General features: G+C 39.7%; 1 protein-coding gene across 5 annotated transcripts in view; it reads right to left on the bottom strand.

Annotated features, from left to right (window-relative positions):
- Nucleotides 1-6,901: 6,901 nt before the first annotated feature.
- The window catches only part of LOC138958951 (coiled-coil domain-containing protein 154-like), a 52,810-nt gene continuing 37,248 nt past the window's right edge, over nucleotides 6,902-22,463 (bottom strand). For 4 of the 5 annotated variants that reach the window (XM_070330299.1, XM_070330302.1, XM_070330300.1 and 1 more), the window contains 5 exons: nucleotides 21,459-21,535; nucleotides 20,879-20,969; nucleotides 20,393-20,479; nucleotides 17,920-18,071; nucleotides 6,902-11,841 (listed from right to left, as the gene is read on the bottom strand). In XM_070330299.1, the coding sequence (XP_070186400.1) occupies nucleotides 11,451-11,841; nucleotides 17,920-18,071; nucleotides 20,393-20,479; nucleotides 20,879-20,969; nucleotides 21,459-21,535 (798 nt within the window). In that variant the 3' untranslated portion in view covers nucleotides 6,902-11,450. The remainder of the gene's footprint in view (nucleotides 11,842-17,919; nucleotides 18,072-20,392; nucleotides 20,480-20,878; nucleotides 20,970-21,458; nucleotides 21,536-22,463) is intronic. The other variant, XM_070330303.1, reaches the window with a different exon arrangement.

The following is a 22,463-nucleotide window of genomic DNA, read 5'->3' as shown; positions in this document are numbered from 1 at the left end:
CATAAGACACGGGAAGATAAATAACCAATTGATTATGTACATTGTTTCTTTTTTTTTTGAAGCAATTATATACAAATTCTCCCAATTTAGTTTGAACTTTGTCTACTTGCAAAAGTTGACTTGGTACATCATATGAATATATAGGTCGATTAATTTCACTCATGAAAGATTTTCGTAATTGGTTGTTTTCTATGCAGTTATCTAGAAAATGTATTTCATCTTCTATTACTCCACATGTTTCACATAATCTATTTTCCCTTGGTGTATTGCTGTAGGCTATCTACCAGTTTCAATTTTCAGGTCGTGGGCACTTATTCTTAGTTTACACAACGATTGTTTATATTTTCTTTGTTTTATGCATAACAGATATGGTTCCGTTTTATAATTTGTTACTATTCTTTGATAAAAATTTAACTTTGGTGAACTTTTTATTTGACCTTTCCAGAATTGTATATATTGGAGTTCCAATTTTTGTATTGTGTGTGTGAGTGTGTGTGTGTGTGTGTACGTGTGTGTTTGTGTGTGTGACTGTACGTGTGTGTGTGTGGTGTGTGTGTGTGTCTGCCTCTCTCTCTCTCTCTCTCTCTCTCTCTCTCTCTCTCTTTTCCACAACTGATGTCCTCAATGGGGAACAGTTTTTTATTGTCAGAAATACATGTACAGGCGATTTTTTAGAGGTCATAAAGGGCTGGGGAGGTGGGGGGGGGGGGGTTCACTGTGCTTTCCTCGAGCGACGAACACGTGGTGTAACCACTCAAACAGAAGTACCCCACCGTTTTCCCTTCCTTCAGGAGAGCGATTCGGTTTTGGTGAAGGAAGAATGTTGGAATCCTCTGCACGTACACTTCAAAGCTATATCTTGTGTAAAGGGATCGGCGTTGTTCATACTTTTTTTTGTCTCGACGGCTGGAGTTTAAGAATTGCAAGGCTCTGCTTGGGCCATCGTATCAACATTGACGGTAGGAGGGTTTGTTAAAAAGTTCATGACATTCTTTGCGAAAGGTTGAGCGGTTACATCGATTCCCCGATGAATGGTTTTGAGATTCACTTCTATATATATATATATATATACGTGTGTTTCTGTTTGCATCGGGGTTCGAAACCACTACCACTACCGTCTACTGTCGTCAACGTTAATAATAGTAAATACATTTGTTTGTACAAACATTAGCAGATCTTGGTTGTCATCGATCTAGTGGCATGTAATAGACATGAATCTTCACAAAGGCATCTCTAATGATATTTATTTTAAGTGCTGACAAATCCAGGTCTGCCCCTTCTAGTAACTTTGCCATTACCAGAGCTGCAAACTTTACAATCGGCCCTCGTACATTCGGGTTACTGTGCAGGAAAAAGGAAAATGGTAGTTAAAATCCCTTCTCTTCCCGTATTTCCTGCAGTGCTTTAGAAAGTTGTAACCTATACATCCGCCCAGATTGCGTTCAGGAGCTTTTGGTGGGATTAATTGCTTTTGGTTGCGAACTCCAAGGCCTTTGTTAACAGCGATTATTTAAGTTTCGTGAAATCTCAAAGAACAAATGTTTATTTTTGAATGTTTTATGTATGTTTTATTACGGACACAAAAGCTCAGCAATGCAATTTCTCTTTTAGAGATTAATAAAGTTATTGTATTGTATTGTATTGTATTGTCTCAATAGCTTTACCATTTTCTCATCAATTACAAAGCATTTAAAAAAAACAAACATGTTGTTACAAACAACAACAAAAACGACGAACATACAAAAAAGAAACGAAACAGATAAAAAAAACAAAAACTTGTGTAAGTCGTTCCAGCAACACAGCTTTTGATTTTTCTTTGTGATTTATTTATTTGTTTGTTCGTTCGTTAGTTTGTTTCTTTCTTTATTGAGGTTGCAGGTCATTTTGCATTCTGATCTGGAGATTTCCCATTCAAGTTTCTTTTAGGTACGATTTTTATTATTTTGTATTCAGTATGCTTGCACTTGCTACCCTGTCCCTTCTACTCACCCCCTCCCTTCTGGGACACCATTTTGATCTCGATCTGAAATAACTTAGAGCTGATGGTCAGAATGAAAGACAATCGTCACGTAAAAGATGTTTCTAAAATGCCTCCAAAATAGACGAATTCCCGAAATAACTCTGTCGGGTTTACATTGGTTGTGATAGAGTTCTTTCTTCTTTTTTTTTTTGTTTAACGCCCAGCCGACCACGAAGGGCCATTATAAGGGCGGTGCTGCTTTGACATATAACGTGCGCCACACACAAGACAGAAGTCGCAGCACAGGCTTCATGTCTCACCCAGTCACATTATTCTGACACCGGACCAACCAGTCCCAGCACTAACCCCATAATGCCAGAAGCCAGGCGGAGCAGCCACTAGATTGCCAATTTTAAAGTCTTAGGTATGACCCGGCCGGGGTGTGATAGAGTAAATACTCTTGCTTTTAGTGAAACCGTACAATGGCCACGGGCTTATCCTTAGTGAGGAGTGTGTCTGAAAGACAAGGAGCACGTGTGGACTATTTGTGTCACTAAAAGCAAGGGTATTCACTCTTTTCACAACTCATACAAACTCCAAACAGAGTTATTTCCGAACAATGTCTCTTGGCAAAGTGTATTTCCATGAGGTCATCTGAGATGATTATTTTACGTATGCAAGTTGTTTGTACAAAATAAACGAAAACCGAAGTCAAAACTTTTGTTTTCTGAGAAACCTCAATGAGGAGTGAAAGAGAAACTGATGAATGAATCACAAAGAACTTTACAAAGTATGAGATTTGAGTACTAATAGTAGCACAACTGCGTCGCAAGCTACCAGATGAAAAACCGGTTCGTTCGTAAACCCACTCAGCGTGCCTACCGGTCTGATAGTCGAAATCCGCTCATTTCAGTCACCAGCGATTATCAGCACTTTGTTTTAGCAACGCAGCTATTCGAGAAACGCCGGATTATAGGCGCAAACTCGCCACTTCCAGGCTATTTGGCTCCTAGACGGGGAACAGACGGGGTTTCGTGAGAGCAAGGGCGGGTAATTGCACTTCGAATCAAGGACTGGGGAGAAACTGGTAAAAGCGTGGTAGGAGCGAGATGAGTGTAGTTTTGGGAAGGGGAAGGGTGGTGCAAAAGGTGGTTATGCGAGGTAAAGATTAATCGACAAGAGAAACTAAGGGATGTAGACCTAGTATCAGTAGTAGGGGGTAACATCTGAAATACACGTACATGTAAACTAACATTTTACTCGGCGATTTATTTCACAATAAGAAAACCTTCTAGCTAAAACTTCAGACGGCGAAGTGTAAAAATACATTTGACACGTTTGAACAAATCAGGTTGGCGAATCCGTTCTGATAATGATGTCCTTTAGTTTGTGCGAGTTCTGCTTTTGCAAAGTAATCCATCCCGGCTGTTCTTCAAGTGTTGTGTTTTTAATGTTAGTCAACGTCAAGTCCAGCTTTCGAGAATATCAGTATTATTCTGCAGAATGTGGTCCTCAATATTCAAATGTTGTTTCTGTTTCTTCGTGGTGAAATAAGCACTAGGCTTTACAATCTAGTACATAAAAAAATCAAAGAGTAAGATAATCAAAGTGTAAACTTTCTTGGGAGCAATTGCAGATGTTTATGATGGCTCTCTTTAGATGTTCTTTCATTAACCAGGCACTTCAAGTGATAGAAAGAAAATAAGATCTCTGATGGTGTGTAAACATAACTCATAATCCCCTTAGTTTTAATTTTCTTTTATAGGCCAAGCTAATGAAACGCGAAGCTAAACCGTGCCTACAACCACGCATGCACAAGACAAACCAAATCTCAAAGACGTGAGAGCTATCCACACAAGCAGAAAGGGGGGACAATCCAGCGAAGACCACCTCAGCCAACCAACGAAGGTCCCGGTTGGAATCTGCGCACGTGAATTCCTGCGCTGCCCTCATTGGACGAGGTGCACTCTCAACCCTTCCGCGACATCAAAGAGTACCCCATGTAGGCGTGGAGCTGTAGGCAATATGTCCCCAAGACAGGAGACTAAAACCTCTGTAGCTACGATCCGTGTTTACCGGTCTCATTTTTCACCGCTTCTCTATCCCGGCTTGTCAAAAGTTGAGCTGCGTAGAGGCGTCCTCCTTTTGTTTTTGCCGCTCGAATTTATTAAAAGTTGCGGCAGGGCGAGGGTTAGTCTCGGTAACTCTGATCCTGTTTCATCATGGCGGATAGTCTTCAAATCCTTTGGAGAATTGGGCTCAGGATTTCGATCCTTGTCGCTTGTCTATATCGGGCGAACCAAACAGATTTCGCTTATTGACCAGTGGTTGTAATATTAGCCGGTGAGATGTCTGAAACTGAGTTAGAGTAGCTTGTATGCTAATTTTAATGTTAAAAACATGTGACTGCGTTGTGGGGAAGGGTGCTGTTATACGATTCAACCGCTGTTGCGGTTAAATCTCCAGTTGAAATGGAAAAATGAACACTACAGTCCTTAAACAGTTTTTAATTGTTGATGCCTTTTAAGGTTAAAAAAAAAGTGACATAAAAAGAAAAAAAATAGTGTGTAAAATTGTTTTCGATAAAAATTGTTTTAATGCACACAATGATAATTCAATAATCACATTTCTGACAACGTCCGAATCACACACCCCCCCCCCCCCCCCCCGCATACACACACACACACACTTGATTTCGACAGTGAATAAGAAACTAGCGAAAGAGAACTGTGTATATGTTACTGTTTACACTTGACATGGGTTTTTTCTCCCTTTTTTTAACCTCTCTTTATCTATAGATTTATTTATTTATTTTCCAGATCATTTATGCTCTTTATCTTATTTGTGTTATTGTACTTTGTTTTTAAATGTGTTCACTTCTCGATGGTTGCAAGTACCCATCATTTCTAACTCTTCAGTCGTTATCAGCGATCATTATCCAACATGGAAAAAACCTGAGCGCTTGCAGCATCTCTTACCCTCCATGACTGAAATTCACCAATCAAATCTCCACAGTGTTGAACAGTACAGAACTTATCCAACAATCATTCGCGCAGTTAGTTCTATGTCACAGATTGTTCACCAATCACATTGTTCTTAACATGCCATCACAAACATTTGTCCAATCAGAATGTGCCACATCAATATCAGATTTGGTTTCGTCAGTGTTTGGAATCCACCAAGCGCATGCGTTCTTAATTCTACGTCACAGGTTGTCAACTAATCAAGTTGTTCTATAAGTGTGATCATATAAATATATGTCCAATCAGGTTCTGCCACATTGGCGAGAACATTGTCTTTTGGTTCGTCCAGTGCTTGGAACGGGTCCTCTTATTTTGTAAGCGCATTGTTTTACACCATATGTTTTTCACCTATCACATTGTGTTGTACATGACGTCACAAACGTGTGTCCAATCTGAATCGGCAACGCTAGCCACACTGATTTACGTCCTACATACTCCACCAATCAAATTGTTCCAGAAACGACATCAGAGACATTTGTCCAATCAGAATCTGCCACATCAGCATCCTTGGTTTCTTCCAGTGTCCGTCATCGAATGGCCTTGTGGCGGCGCGCCGTTGCGGCTGTAGGTACGACCAGAGATTTTCAAACATTCATAAATCATATTCAATTATGCGAATAAAACTATCAAAACCTGCTTCACAGAATAGAAATTATTCAGCTGAAAACCAACTGTTTGACGGAGAAGCACGGTGTGAAATGAAAAACCGAGTCAGTCTCTTCCAGACGGGCGCAGAAAGAATTGAGTATTGCTTTGGATGACGTTTTGTCAAAGCGATGCAAACTCAGGCCAAAGGGATGGTGAGGAGGGGGAAGCGTACCTTCCACATCATAATCCCGATTTTAATGAAATAAATTAATAAATAAACATATGAAACAAAAAAAAAGGTCTATAGAGTTTATAAAAATATGAGAAAACAAAGGCAGCTTATGCAAACTAAACAAAAGTAAAACAAATAAATAAAATAATGTAAAAGACCTTCGTTAAAGAAGATGTAGCATGTGGAGACCTTCTTTCTTCTTCTTCTGCGTTCGTGGGCTGAAACTCCCACGTACACTCGTGTTTTTTGCACGAGTGGAATTTTACGTGTATGACCGTTTTTTACCCCGCCATTTAGGCAGCCATACGCCGTTTTCGGAGGAAGCATGCTGGGTATTTTCGTGTTTCTATAACCCACCGAACTCTGACATGGATTACAAGTTCTTTTTCGTGCGCACTTGGTCTTGTGCTTGCGTGTACACACGGGGGTGTTCGGACACCGAGGAGAGTCTGCACACAAAGTTGACTCTGAGAAATAAATCTCTCGCCGAACGTGGGGACGAACTCACGCTGACAGCGGCCAACTGGATACAAATCCAGCGCGCTACCGACTGAGCTACATCCCCGCCCTGGAGACCTAGGAATCTGTTTATGTATGCAATATACAAACATCTCAATGAACACACACACAGAGATACTCACACACATCTAATAGGCAAAATTACCGCGAACGCGCAACATGGTCTAAAAGTCTTACTTATCTGCGACTTTTGAAAAAAAACACAAATTCTTATTTTTTGTGCGAGTTTATTTTTTTTTTTTAATAGCAGAATACTTAAAAATGTTGTAATCTGCCGTAAATCGTTTGCATAAAATGTGAAAACATCGTGTGGTGCGCTTTGTGAGTGTTGGTATATGAGCGCACATCCTGTCGTGTGCGCGAACACGCTTATGTCTGCGGAAGTGTGTGTGTGTGTGTGTGTGTGTGTGTGTGTTTGCGTGTATGTGTGTGCGCGCATATACGTGTGTTTTATCGTGTATTTTAGTGGCAGTGGCCAGCCTTCACTGTTCGGCTGACTACAACACATTGTGCGAATACCGATGAAATCACTCCACACGCGCACAGCTACTGCAGTCACACGAGAAGAAGACAGTCACATCAATTAAAGAGAATTTATTACGACACTGATATCACAGACAAATTGCTGTACACTGAGAAAGAAGGAAAGTTAAATTCATACAAACCTCTGATGCCATCTCACATGCGAGAGGTGGCATATTCTTTGCCATTACCAATTCATCAGTACACAAACCAATTTGCCTGTACAGTTTCATCGGAAAAAATGACATCCGACACCATCAAGAGCAGATTATCCTTTACCATAAATCAATTCATTTGTTTTAATTAATTCATCACTTTACAAATAAATTTGCCTGTACAGTTTCACCGAAACAAATGACAATCTCTGATTTCAAAATAAAGTTAACAAATTATGACCAAAGCCTAGTGTTTAACGCGCCCTGTCGATGCCATAGAAATAGAATCAGTCATAACTCGCTGTCCCTTCATACACATTATCGTCATTGAAGCTTGAAAAAAACCTGACTTCTTAAACATGTAGTGATTTATAAAAGACTTCTTTTCTTTTTTTCATACGTTTTCCGTCAAAATTGAACAAGCAGCATGTTACATTCAAGTCATTTTACGGTGCCCTTACTGCCTCATTTTCCGGTTTAAATGATGCCTAACCAGTAGGCCCTAATATTTACAGATAAAAATTAATTCCGAAATTAGGTTCAAGGACCTGAGGATGCGAAATATTCTGCTGGAATCTTAAAAATAATTATATATAACTGTATGTAACAGAGAAACGGCTCACCGAGGTTGCGTGTTAATAACAATATATAACAAGAACTGACAGACAGTCACAGAAGTCATAGCTTTCGCTTTCTCTTGTTGTTTTCTCCTTTCAATGAATGTTCGAAAGTGTAAATGGTACAAGGAGAAAAACAACCGTCATTTTCCAAAGCGGCGAGCTCACAACGGACTTGCACAATGCATTCGTCCTATTTAGTGATTTCCTCGGACTGCGCCACAAGACTTGCACTGGATACCAGATATCTCAAGAGTTATTTTGTGTAAATATTTTTGAATACCGGCGACGTTTCAGTACGTATGATGGAGCCGCTTTCTTACACTGAAACCATTCGATAAAAGTTATTTCTATTTTTTATTGTTGTATGATAAAATACCCATTCTTGACAGGTTCTTGTAATTCAGTAGCCTTGGACGGATTTTCTTTTTATAATTGGAGCAAATATTTAGAACTGTTCCCAGCATTGTTCTTGTTAACGATTTGACAAGCATACATTCTGTAAAAGAATTCCTGGACGGATACGGCTATGGACTAACACACACTGATATAGTGCCAGACAACATAAAATGAGAATTTTTCGTTATTAACGATTGATTATGATTTGTGGTAAAACGGACAAGTTTGTTGATCGCATTTACTTCATGGGCGGTTTTCTTTTAGTTAGCCTATGAAGTTGAACTGAAATTTTAGTTTGAACGCATTAATAAATAAGTATAATGGACTAAACAATAATTAAATAAACAAATTACCGCAGTTGATTACATAAATAATATCAAAAATAAATTAATAAATAAATAGATAAACAAATAAAAACACTAATTGTAAAGATAAGGTCAACTAGAACAAATTACTTTTTCCTTCAAAGTTGAAAGACAATGAACGAACGAACAGGCGAACAGTCAAACAAACGAGAATTCAGGTACATGCATTAAAAAAAATTCTTATTTGTTTTATAAGCTGATAGACATGACAAACAAAAGATGCACAAACAAATAAACAAACAAGACAGCAGCTGCACGCATTAAGCGATATCAACATTGAATTTGTAAAATTTCCTCGACGTTTAAAGCAGGTAATAAGGAGGGCGGAGCCTAACTCTTAAAACTAGCTGTGCACGTTATGGTATCAATGAAAAGAAGCATATATGGGCCTTATCGTGAATCAAATGAGAGCTATATATCAAGTACACACACAAATTAGTTGTATATGTATCAGAGACTTGTGTGTTCTCTACCGTCTCTGTGTGTACTTCACATAACGTTAGTCAAAGGGCTGAAGTCAGCAAAACATGGGCGAGTTCACGTACGCAATGAAAAATTATCATGTCAGAAACAAATCATCCATAATTATGTACAAGACGGGCTAAGAAAAACGTATTATGAACGTAAATTTAAATACACATGATTGTAATTTTTATCAGATTTAGACGCTTATTTTTTTTATATATATGGTATGCTTTTCCGTCATTTATCTAAATTGATTTTTAATGAGCTATCTATCTAAAGAATCAAGTAAAAACACGAGACCCGGTTGATGCAACATTCAATGTCGAATGAATTTAAAAAAAATGTACATGAAATATAAACTATTAAACAACCATTTGAGAGAACCGTTTTACAAAACTACTAAATGTATCACAGATCGACGCATGAAGTACGGTGAAATTAAACCCAGAGAATAAACAAGTCGCGTAAGGCGAAATTACTACATTTAATCAAGCTGTGGAACTCAGAGAATGAAACTGAACGTAGTCCGCCGGTAGAGCAAAAGGCAGTGAAAGTGACGATCCTGTTTGGCGCGGTAGCGGTTGCGCTGTGCTTCATAGCACGCTTTACTGTACCTCTCTTTGTTTTAACTTTCTGAGCGTGTTTATAATCCAAACATAATCATATTTATATGTTTATGGAATCAGGAACCGACAAGGAATAAAATGAAATAGTTTTTAAAACGATTTTGGAAATTTAATTTTAATCATAATTTTTATATTTTTAATTTTCAGAGCTTGTTTTTAATCCGAATATAACATATTTATATGGTTTTGGAATCAGAACATTATGAAGAATAAAATAAAAGTAATTTTGGATCGTTTTATAAAAACATAATTTTAATTACAATTTTCAGATTTTTAATGACCAAAGTCATTAATTAATTTGTAAGCCTTCATGCTGAAATGCACTACCGAAGTCCGGCCTTCGTCGAAGATTGCTTGGCCAAAATTTCAATCAATTTGATTGAAAATTGAGGGTGTGACAGTGCCGCCTCAACTTTTACAAAAAGCCGGATATGACATCATAAAAGACATTTATCGAAAAAATGAAAACAATGTCTGGGGATATCATACCCAGGAACGATCATGTAAAATTTCATAAAGATCGGTCCAGTAGTTTACTCTGAATCGCTCTACACACACACACGCACAGACACACACACACACATACACCACGACCCTCATCTCGATTCCCCCCTCTATGTTAAAACATTTAGTCAAAACTTGACTAAATGCAAAAAGAAGTTTATTTTGTTATCAATAACAGGACAAACGAACCCAAAATAAATAAAATGAGGCACAAATATAGGACGAAAATGAATTATTAGAGTATTCTTAAACTCAAAATGTCCTGGACGGAGTAATAACATCAATAAATATGAGAGAACAAAACTTTGAGATATTAACGTTGAAAATTAAACGAGATAAAAAAAAATGAATAAGCAATAACACACATAAAAAAAACATAAAAAAGACGACAAAAGAAAAAATGACAGAAAGAAAGAAAGAAAGAAAGAAAAAAAGACAGAAATTTAAAAAACTCATTTGTCATTGCAGAGAGAGAGAAAGAGAGAGAGAGAGAGAGAGTGACAGACAGAGAGTGACAGACAGAGTGAAAGAGACAGAGATAAACAATCAGCAGTAGAATACCATAAATTTGAAAAAGCACCGTTGGTTGTTACAGAAAAGGAAAAAGTGAAACTAAGACGCTGTGGGATGATACAACACATTCCTTACTGCTGAAAAATTCCCTTTTCTAAAAAATAAAAATGGTAAAAGAAAGAGATACATGCGTCAGCTTAAAATCATTAACACGAAAAAGACACTAAACTTGATTTCAAAACTCTTTGAGGTGAACGTGGACAAAGTGAGCTACAAGAAAATTAACCATCCTTCGCAAGAAACTCGCACATCTTATTAAGCACCCTGGCAAATCTTCTTTGCAACAACTCTAAACTGTGCTCAACAATGATAACGAACATATGACACTGTGAAACACAATACTAATTTTATTGAAACGTCGACACTATGGACCTATCAGTTTAGCCATCCAGAAAGTGTAGGTCGATCTAGGCAGGAAGATGCAGAAACAGTGTAAGTGAAACGTTTAGTGAATAAAGAAATAACAAAAAAAGATCACAGACGAGTCCCGAATGTCTTTGGAATGATCACAGAGTTTGCACATCTAATCTACACGAATTTAAGATAGCTGTGGACGCTTGGAATGTCTTTGAACCGAGCTGCTGTGTGTGTATACTCAGAAAGACAGAAGACAAAAATGTGACATAAGAGATTTCCACCAAACAGTGACATCAGAAATTTCATTTATTAGAAAGTAGTCAGACTTACGTATGTAACATACACTAAGTAAGTGAGAAACAGAACAGAAATGAAGTCAGGATAGTCATAACATAGAGGGTTTTTGTCACCGACACAGTCCACCAACAAGTTAACACATAACTATGAAAATTGTGCCAACATAAAAGTCAGACAAGAAAGAAAAAGTCTTTGGGCTGAATACAAGATGGACGGAATGATCTGTGAGTATATATCAGAGGCGACATCTACCAAGTGGGTCCTTCCCTCTCTCCCCCGCCTTCCTTGCCAGCCTCTTTGCTGTTTTTACTCCCTGGACGGCTGTTACTCGGCTTATCGGTGGGGGTGTTTGCATTCCTGCTGTTGTTGTTATTCCTACTCGTTGGTCGGCTGTTCCCGGGACGCTTATCGGTGGGAGTTTGTCCATTGTTGCTGTTCCTTGTGGCAGGTCTGCTACGATTTTCAACACTGTTTCTGGTAGCTGGGCGGCTTGTTTTCTGACTGCGGGGGGTGGGGGTTGGGACATCGTTGCGACCATCATCCTTGCGAGCGTTGGAGGAGGGGCGGGAGGGGCCGGGAGGATTGCGGGAGGATGTCTTCCACTTGAACCACATGAGACGAGACTTCCAGGTTAACCATCTAGAGAGAGACATAGAAACACCAGCTACTCACACTGCACAACGAACACATTCTAACACAGATTTATCACTCAAAGTCACAACTACTTTTCAATCACCTAAAACAAGTAATCTTTACCAATCCCTATTTTCAATTGTGAAAACAATTAAAATAAACCCTCTAACGAACCCACTATAGGTTTCTCAGAAACATGCATATCATTGGTGGATACATTGCAAGATAAAAAGTCCTTACTAAGATATAATTCCTTCAAGTTATACAAGTACGGTAATGTTGCATTTAAATACATGTGAAAGCAGCTAGCATAAAACATGCATATTTGTATATTTTAAATTGGTCAATCAAGTCAACAATCAAACGTTCAAATGCAGTTAATTAGCGTATTTGTCATGAACAACAGTTACTTTTTTCTAGATTTTCAACAAGGTTGACAGCCCATTTATCACTGTAAAGTATGTAAAAATGTATCATATAATTTTCACAGTCTTTACACATTCATTGTAAACGACACATCAATCTTCAAAGCTTTTAAAACATTTACAGTTACATTAATCAACATGAAAGTCGATTGTTAATAAACATTTAAAAAAATTTGAAATTCTAAAAATCTCCTAAATAACACTTGTACTCAAGTTCACAAAAATTAAATTTCATGAAACCAAAACGCATCAGGATTAGCACCAGAATTACTGTTAATATCAATAAGACCTTATTAAAAAAATATTCATAATACTCTGTGTGTTAGCACCAAAAGTACTAAGTGGTTAAATGATGCTAATTAAGCACGCGTTACGAAGCTACAGTAGAACAGTGTAACTACGACACAAATTTACGACACCAAGAAAACAACTAACAGTAACACGCTCACAGGACTCGACCAGCAATACATGCCTCTAAAGTCAACAGGCATAGACACTTTTGTTAAAAATCGGATAGAGTGCAAAACAACACAAAAGTAAGCAACTGTCACGATTTAGTGACATGGACAGATGAAGAAGGAACACTCTGTCGGGTGCCTATCTCAAATTGTGATGGAAAGCGCCTGTGCTTTTGGGCAAGGGCTGTGTTTAGCTGACAGAGCATAGCTGAGCACGGGGATTTCGTTTTGCAGGGGTTCCACGTGGGTGATTTTGCTGTCTGGGCAAAATCGGCTGTGACTGAACTGAATATGTGACACGCGGAGTCACGTGATATTTTCAAGGTTGTTTTATGGGGACATGAAACGAGGCACTTCAACATTTGGCGGCCAGAGAGAAGGGAAGGTTTCTTGTTTCCAGAAGTTTGTTGGTTTACAACACGTTGGTGATACATAATTTCATGACAACGTTCTGCATGTACAGTAGGGCTTCTGAGAACGTCAAGAAGGGACCACTTTTCGCCGTCTACATGTTATTTGACGACAAGGTTGTCAGGTGTGACTCTTGGCTGAGCGGGGGGGATTTTCCAACGCATAAAGTAATTCAGCGCAAGAGGGGGTGTGGCAGGAAATTCGTCTACGGACGATAGCCATACAAAGGAAGCGGATTCGCTTAAAGGAGAGCTACCTACATAGGCTGTTGAGGTAATAAATCGTTATTTAACGCTGTTGACGAGTCTGTGTTTGTGGAATGAAATACTCTCTGTTGTTCTTTCCAGGTTAGCGCATAATTTGCTCTTTGTGACGCTAAAATAATAATCTGTATATGGTTTTTGCAGATATGGAGAGAAGGAAGGAAAATAGCTGATTTGTTGTTTTAAAAGTTCGTTTGTGCAGGCCCACGTGCTCTATGAAATATAGAAGGGTGACATGTTTAAAGGTGGAGTGTGAAGGGTAGCGTGGCATGTTTAGTGCACCGATGCTTTTTGTTGCAGCTTACATGTACTTATCTTCTGCTGTATGCTGTAACCGGAACATCTGCTGTATGCTGTAACCGGAACATCTGCTGTTTGCTGTAACTGGAACATCTGCTGTATGCTGTAACCTGGTGTTATGGTGTTCTGGTGGTTGCTGTCGCTGTCGTCGTCCTACCATTCTTCGTTGCTACTATTTCTGGTAGACTACGGGGAGGACCTTCAGCGACTGAGTGAGGCGCCTGATTTCTCCACTAATCCCTGCTTCGTTTCCACGCCAGCCGGCACTTCATTCAACGGAGCAGTTGTGGAGATAGACTATTTACGGGTCGCCCACTCAGTGGCAGAAAGCTAAGTGCACCATGTTCATTGCACCCTGTATACCACCTAGTCATCTTTTATATTTATGATATCATTTGAGTGGTGACAACGTGGGGTGTGACACCTGCATGAACCAGCGCTTTTGGCAGATCAGTAACTTTCCTATTAATACACGGGATCAGCGTGTTATTATCCCCGAGTACGCAGTACTAGGGTCCAGCAGACTTTAATTGTGTGCCTGTCTGTCTGTTCGTCTCGACTTAACAGCTTATTGCTGGGAAACTACTGGGCGCAGTTCGTTCAAAAGTTGATACACTAACTTGATAATAGGTCCGATTGATCGTATTAAAACTTCATAATGTTACCTGGGACCTAAATGCCAAATAAATCACAAAATCCACTCTTAACGGCGGGCGCAATTCATGCTAATCCGCCAGCCAGCCAGCGACAGCGACACCAGGCTTATTGCGTGCGTGCGTGGTTTGCGTGCGTGTACCACTGTGCGCGAGGAGTATAGGCATTTGAGTTCACTGGGGAATGATAGAATTGGTGGCTTGGTGAAAAACGTTTCCGACTATGGCTAAAGTGATCCGGGTTCGATTCCCGGCATGGGCTGTCTGTTTTTTTTATTATTTTTTTTTAATTTTTTTTTTATAATAAATTTTTGTTTACTATTGTTTATTATGAACGTTTTAATGTTTTATTTTACTGTAATAATTTTTTTAATTGTGTAAGATAAATAAAAAATTTTTTTTTTTTTTTTTTTTTTTTTAATCCAAGGGATCCGGGTTCGATTCCCGGCATGGGCGGTCTATTTTTTTTTTTTTTTTTTTTAAATTCTTGTTTACTATTGTTTATTATGAACGTTTTAATGTTTTATTTTACTCTAATAATTTTTTTAATTGTGTAAAATAAATAAATAAATTTTTTTTTTTTAAATCCATGTGCACAAGACAAAAACTTTCATACTGGGGGAGCGAGCCAGTCTGAAGAGTACTCGGGTCCAGCGCCAGCGTTTTTTTTATCATTTTCTAAACTTTAACTGGCATTTTTGTCAGTGACCTATTTTTACGTTTTGAACGTAAAACATCTTTTGGAGTGAAGTCTCGAGGGAGGTGGCGAGATAGTATATAAACAGGCGTCTGAAACTTATACTTTTGTTGATTCTATCTATTTGTATGACTGCGAGAGTGAATCGTGGTGTGGTTAGTTAGTTAGCAGTAACTAACCGTTCATAATCACCTTCTGTGATATAGTGAAACGTGACAGCAACATTCACAAAACGATCACAGTGTTCATGTTCGCGATTCACTCCAGGTCCCTGCTCCATGCAACTAACGACACTACAGCAACTGGCGACATCCACGTGAAAGAACATGTAATTCAGTGCATACTGTTTGTTGTCAGTATCCAGGCGGGAAAAGATCGATAAACAGACGAATTCACACAAAAGGAGGTGTACACACTCATGCATACGTTCGCGTGAACTTTTGAACAATTGAAAAAAGAGTATGCAGCAGAAACTATACTCGTCCACAGCATTTTTTTTTTGGGGGGGGGGGGGGGGGGGGGTGGGAAACACGAAAGAAGAGTATTCTCTTTCTCCATGTCCATTACAGTGGACCCCCAGCCCCCTGTTAGATCACTTTCTCCATATCTTCTCACAATTTTTGTTCATCATGTGAACTTACCCCCCATTTTAACTCCCTTCTTTTTCAGATCTGATTTTCTCCAATTTTTTCAGGTCTTAAAAGGCGGGTTCCACTGTATATGAATAAAAAAAATTGCTGTTCTACCTTTATACAAAAAAAAAAAATGTCCAAGAGAATGTTGATTTCCCACTAATTGCCCCAAACTTGATCCTAATGCGACCTGACATATCAATTCATTTAGTTGTTCAATCCTAAGAATATCACAAAAACAAACTTGCCCACATCCTACTCAACATCCTCCAAATTTTGAGACAAAAAAATAACAACATAAAAAACATCATACATGTAATTCTGTTTTTGAGTTTCTTCCCGGTAATTTCTTTCAGAGTAATGTGCTAACATTTTGCATTTACAATGATTTTTGCAAGTAATTCAAACGCCGTAATTGAAGGTAAAGTCCTTCCTGTGTGATCTATCTTGTAAATGACCAAAGATCAGTCCATGCTTTTGCTTGGGATAAGAGAATTCGACTTGGATACACGCAAAACCTACAACCTTGCTGCTGCTTTCTGTGCTGAATGGGACTTGTTCGATGAACTGGTTTTGTAACACCCATGTCCATGCGAAATTATTTCAGCAAAACATAAATTCTGTACAGAAATTAGGCTGTTGATTTTTGGTGTGTGTCTAAGTGGAAGGATTCTTTTATTCCATGTAAGAGCCTTGACAAATCCGTGGCGATTTACAAGATGGTTTACACTGGAAGAAAGCTTCCATGTATCTTTAAAAGATCAAAGAACATCTTTTGAAAGACAAGGGCGTTTTTGAACTTGTGTCTGTCACAAAACGGCGAAGACCGCTTTGACTACATTGCTTTTAGAATTCTTCTTTCTACAATTAAGATGACAGACACTAAAAGTCAAACTTCCGCAGGTCCAATCATAAACCAAGGTAGCATGTCTTGAAAAACTATAATAACAATCATAGAAAACATAGACAAGCAAAGCCTCTTAAGCCATCTAACTCCCTAACGAAAATCAAAAGTTATACAATTAAATAAATATAACTTTAAAAAAAAAAATGAAAACAAAACAAAAAAATACTCGCTATGTTCTAAGGAAGGGTCTTCTTTTTTCCCCCATCAAACTAAAACTAAAACGGAGGCTCACAAAAACATACTGAAAATATAATATGTCTATCAGGAAGCACATGCAAGCACTCAGTCTCGAAGTCCTATTCTACAAAGCAGCACCTTGAAACATGTAACAGCAATTTACACCATCGCCAGTAGCATGCTCGAGCTCATTTCTCATGCAACATCATAATGACATCATCAAAACGTCAAAGTGACATCATCAACAATGACAAAATCAAGAGGCAAACATCATGGGCATGCAAGAACCAAAGACAAGACGGCAATGGTGGTGAATTCATTCCATGGTACAAGTTACCTACACCGATTTGGCTGTGTAGCAAAAACTGCTTCATGATTAGTCCACAGAAAATTCATTACATCCATTAAATGGATTCAATGTTAGTTGAGGACATAAACGATGTCTCATTCATAAAACCAAAGATTTTTTCTTGTTGATTGTTTTGTTGTCCCCACTTCTTTAACCATCCAAGTATTAGATTCCAGTGTACCCCTCTCAGCATCCCCCACAAAACCCACACCACAAGACAAAATCCTTCCATTTCCCTTTTATCCGGAGCAAAATGAGATTCTGTTCATCAAATTAAGCTATCGGTTTTAGCCGACCTGGAGAAGTATTCTGAATATTTAGACTAGTGTCTCAAAAGCAAGTTATAAGATCTGTAGTAGCCCCTGCAATGTGAATCCTTCCTCTCCCTCTTCACGCAAAATATAAAATGAGGGGCTTTCTAATGGCCATGGGTTTACTTCCTCAGTTCAGATTAAAGTTTCCCCCATCACCTTCAGAGAATTGACATTTCTGGCTGGTAGGAATTTAAGGGTGTCCTCTGAAAACAGGTACTCCCTAAAGTTGGCTTCATTAAATTTTCATTTTAAGGGTACAGACATCATGAAAGCTAACTTTTTCTGAAGGGGGAGGAAAGGGGTAATGATTATGTAAAATCCAACACACGTTACCACTCTTGGACAGCCCGCTAACACATATGCCTAAACCTATTCCCCATTATCAGACTAACCCCAATGCATGTGTCAACCTATCCTTAACCCCTATTGCATGTCTGCGATCGGTGTAGGAAACCCCGCAAATAAAGGTGCAAAAAGCATGCGACTATTCTACGTTACCTGTAGGCATTGTAAACACCCCATCGATTCACACCTTCTTTGTCCCCGTTAACATGCGGGTCTTTGATGAAATTTGGGTTGTTCAGCATGGGTCTGACCTTCCTCTGCAGATCGTCGATGTCGTCCTCCAAGCGTCTGGTGGTCTCAGTGCGCTGTGGGTTGCATGAGAAGCGATGGACAAACATGTGAGTGTTAGTAATGCAATGACAGTGGCGTGACAATGGACGGAGGTCATCCTTTGGTAAAAAACAAAAGCAAAAAAAAACATAGCTGTTCTTTCGGAGACGTCATCCCTGAAGTGATGAATAGTCTGCTTTGATGACTGAGGAATACATTTTACGTGGGAAGAAGCCTTTTTGAAATTGGACATTTGGCTTTGCTAAGAGGAAACAGAAGATTTTAACGTCATACCACTCCCCTTTATCTGCAGATTCCTTGAGACACAATCAAAGACTGCAGCACCCCCCCCCCCCCCCCTCTACCCCCCCCCCCCACCCCCCCCCCCCACCCACCCCATTTTTCATAACTCATTACATTTGTAGCCAATACAAATGTCCAATTTTAAAATGTGTCTTCACTAAATGAAAGTTTTGTTTGAAAAGGGATGGGTGTGATCACACCATGCAGCCACATTGGAAACCGAAAGTTCAATGTCAGCTGGGCGGACTTAAATTGCTGAAATACTAATACTGAAAATCTGGGCTATGCTGAAATAAAACAACAACTGCAGACAGTGCACTTGTCACAGCACAAACACACATACTGGAGTATGAACATACACAAAACAAATGTTAGGTTGGCATGATTAGCTGTGTGAATGCAGTGAATCCACTGTTACAGAGTCATAGTTTTTATCACCTCAACACCAAGTCATGGTTTAGATCACCACAACACTGAAATATCAAAAATGGTTGATTAGGCAATTTCAGTCTGTGAAAAATCCAACATAACCATAAACAGACACTGCAATACATGTTTTAGTTGAAATGTTACGATTCCCGTATTGGAAGAGCCTCACGGAAAAGTGAGAGATACCATCACAACTGAGTTGGGTTAGGTACACAGCAGAGTGTAGCAACGATACCTACGAGGCCTCAAACCAAACTTTGACATGATGACAGCAAGCTAGATGTCAACCAGAATGTCTGCCTGGCGCGCTGTGTTTTTATTGCTGGCTTCACCATCTGTGCGAGCAGTACCTGGATCTGCATTCTGATACTTGGAACTCTTCTCGGCAGCCCTCTTTTCAGCCTTAGGATCTTGTGCCGACTCCAAGCCAAAGTCCTTCTCCGGAGGTCCCCATTCGTCGTCGTCATCCTCTTCAGTGTACAGATCGTCATCGTTTATGAACATATTCTGCCCTGTTCTGTCTGTGCGCTCTGTGCATACTGTTTTAAATTTTGGGTGTCTCTTGCCTTTCTTCTTCTCCTTCTTTCCCTGTTTTGTGTGCCTGTGGTGGGTGTTCTTGATGGTCTCCAGTCAATGTTCCTGGCTGATTTGATTGTGAGACTGGGTTTACTGTCTGGGTTTGTGGTGTGGATGGTTTTGAGGGCTGCTGCCTTGCGTGGCAAGGATCAGTATGATTTTCATCGGCCTGGCCGTAGGGACCTGGCTGTTGAATTGGAGTCTGGGGAATAGGATTTGCCAGCCTAAATGAATTCTCTTTAGCGTGGTAAGGATCCGGCTGCTCCACAGGGGTCATTGTTTTAGGTGTGATGGGTTGCTGGGCGTACACAGGCTCCGTCGTGGGCGGGACTTCAATCTGCTGAGCTGGGGTCGGTGTCTTCATGCCTGTGGCCAGCTTCATCCTGGTTTCTGGTGTCTGGTGCCGGGGGCTGTAAACCTGTCTCCCTTCCCTGTGAGGAATAGTGCCTTGGGACCGGTGGGTGTTCCACGTTGGGATCGCATTGGCTGAGTTGCAGTGATTTTCTCAGGCATTCCACTGGCCTGTCCATAGCTGGACATTCTGTAGGGGATGCCTGCCGTCTCGTCTCGGCGGATGAAATTGTCAAGGTCAAATGCTGCATCTCCGTCAGCACGCATATAAAGAGGGACAGGAGCTACTGCATTGTGCATACCTATCAGAGTTTTGAGACTGTTGATCTGTGTCTGCAGGTCTTCGATGCCTGAAATCCTCTGGAAACAACAGCAATCGGGGCTTGCTAAAATTCGTACGCAGGTTCTTTGACATTGTATTCTATTTGAAGCACCTTAGCTTGTTCCTTAGCAAGCAATTGTGTTTGGAGCATGACAGTAAATCTATGGGTGCTGGTCATCTAATTCAAATGAACATACAAAAGAAGAGACTTAGGGTACTGTGAGAGTTTTAAACATAAACAGCAAATCTGTACGCCCTATTTCAAAACTGGTTTTGTGCTTTTGTATTGTTTAACTCTACATTTTCGAGAGGGGGTGGGGGGTCCATCAGCACAAGAGATAACAATAAAATAATCCAAACGAAAGATACACTCACCAGTTTCTGCTCAGACTGTATCTTCATGCCGAGCACCGTCTTCACTGTCTGGATGGACTCTGCCAATTTGCGAACTGTGCCCTGGACCTGTGACAAAAACAGCACAAAGTCTGAGACACCAGAAACAACAAACTCCAAGCAGTATGAGAAATCTTACCCGGTAATAGTGCATACATGGCTGAAAAGTTGAGACATACTTTCAGAACTGCCAGAAAGACCATGTAACAAAAGCCTTACTAATGTGAACTGAAACAAATGCATTTGGCAAGGGAGATAATAATTAAGCTTCCACACCAGGCATTATTTCTGTTTTGAGTTTAGCTGCGTCCAATACACAGAAAATGCACATGCACAAACAGGGATGCATACAAACACATTCAGTTCTTCACTACAAGCAGTAATTCTTTCATAAACTGACCATAAATGAAGTAAACTAGAGCGGCATAGTAAGGCCTAAAGTTGAAAAAGGCAGAAGAAAAGTGTTACCTCTTGCAGATCTTGCTGTGTGACGGCCTGTGGCTGCTTGCGCTGACTGAGGATAGTAAGCTCCTGTTTCAGGTTCTCCACATCACGGATTCTGAAGCAAAATGAAACACATGGATCATATAGGTACTGCTTTTGTTCCTTATACTGTTTCATCTTCTTCTTCTGCATTCCTCAGCTTTTTTGTCTGTGTCACCTTATAGTGAGAGTTTTGCGTGCCACACCGTAGGTTTTTTTTACCACAGGGGCAGCATGACACCGTCTTTGAGGGTGTGCGTGCCAGGCATCTGTTTGTTTGAAGGTCTTTAGAGACTATCACTGGAAACTTGGGATCTTTAATGTGGGCATCGGTCTCGTTGCATGCGTTAATTTGCACACGAGGATGATACAATTTCGGCAGCTTAGAGACTGTACTGTGGAACCGGCAAGTGATGTTTCCATGCAAGGGAAGGGACTTATTGAAACACCAGATATATGAGTTCTATCTGTGTTTGACTGTTTTTGGTTTTGTGTTTTGTTATTGTTGCTGTGTGCATGAATTTGAAATATATTATTAGATGCATGGTTCAGTTTCATGTCTTACCTGCTCTCAGCTTCCGAGGTAACCCTGGATTCAAGCTCAGACCTCAGCAGTTTCTGTTTCTCTTCAATGGCGTAGATCTGCACACATTAAAAAAGATGCACTTACAAGACATGTCACAAATAAAACAACAAAAAACACAGTGAAACAGACAGACAGACAGACAGACACACACACTTGTTTTGTCAATAATAAAACGTTCCAATAACATACAATTCTTGTTTTTTTTATTGTGCCACTAGAATGTAACACGCCATACACTGAACTTAAAGGCACAGTAAGCCTCCCGTAAACCATCACAGATACTATCAGGCTTTTACACACAGTACAAACACCCTTTCATTTAAAAACTCACCGCTTGAGAACATCCTAGGTGCCATCCATAAAGAGCGAGCAATTTTCAAAGAATTTATTTTTGCGTGGTTTATCTTACCCCTGAGCCATCGTGAACCTGTGTGATCCAGTTTCCCTTTTTTCACGATTTAGTCGTCAGTTTGTGATTTCAATGCGACTCGCTGTAAGCTTATCTGCAATAGCATGTTATTGTGTACCTCTGAAACTAACACGCCACAAACGGCTGCGAACTAGAGCGGTGGCGGTTGACGGTTCAGAGGAACTGGCGCTAGGCACAACCGTCGTCTGCTACGAGAGACGTTCTGCGTAACATGTTTCCGGGCTTTTCTTTTTTCAAACTTTCAAAACTTCGAATTTTACTGATCTTGTCTTGATGAAAAAAGAATTCTTTTATGATTTAAGAATGTTTGTGTAACAAGCTGTCAATTTATTAATTAGATTTTAAAAGTAGCTCTACCACCAAGACGAGGTGCCTGATTGTCCGTTCGCATAGTAAACAAAAATAATTTCTTTGAAAATGTCTCACTCTCGACAGAAAGCAGCCAGGATGTTCCCGTTCGGTGAGCGTTCAAATGGAAGTATGCTTGCACTGTATGTAGAGGCTCGGGGAGCTCAGTGATGGTTTACGGGAGGCTTACTGTGCCAACAATCAAT

This window comes from Littorina saxatilis, linkage group LG2 (genome assembly GCF_037325665.1).
Source record: "Littorina saxatilis isolate snail1 linkage group LG2, US_GU_Lsax_2.0, whole genome shotgun sequence".
NCBI lineage: Eukaryota > Metazoa > Mollusca > Gastropoda > Littorinimorpha > Littorinidae > Littorina > Littorina saxatilis.
The sequence above is the reverse complement of the archived record's forward strand: the minus strand, read 5'-3'. Positions and strand labels throughout refer to the sequence as shown.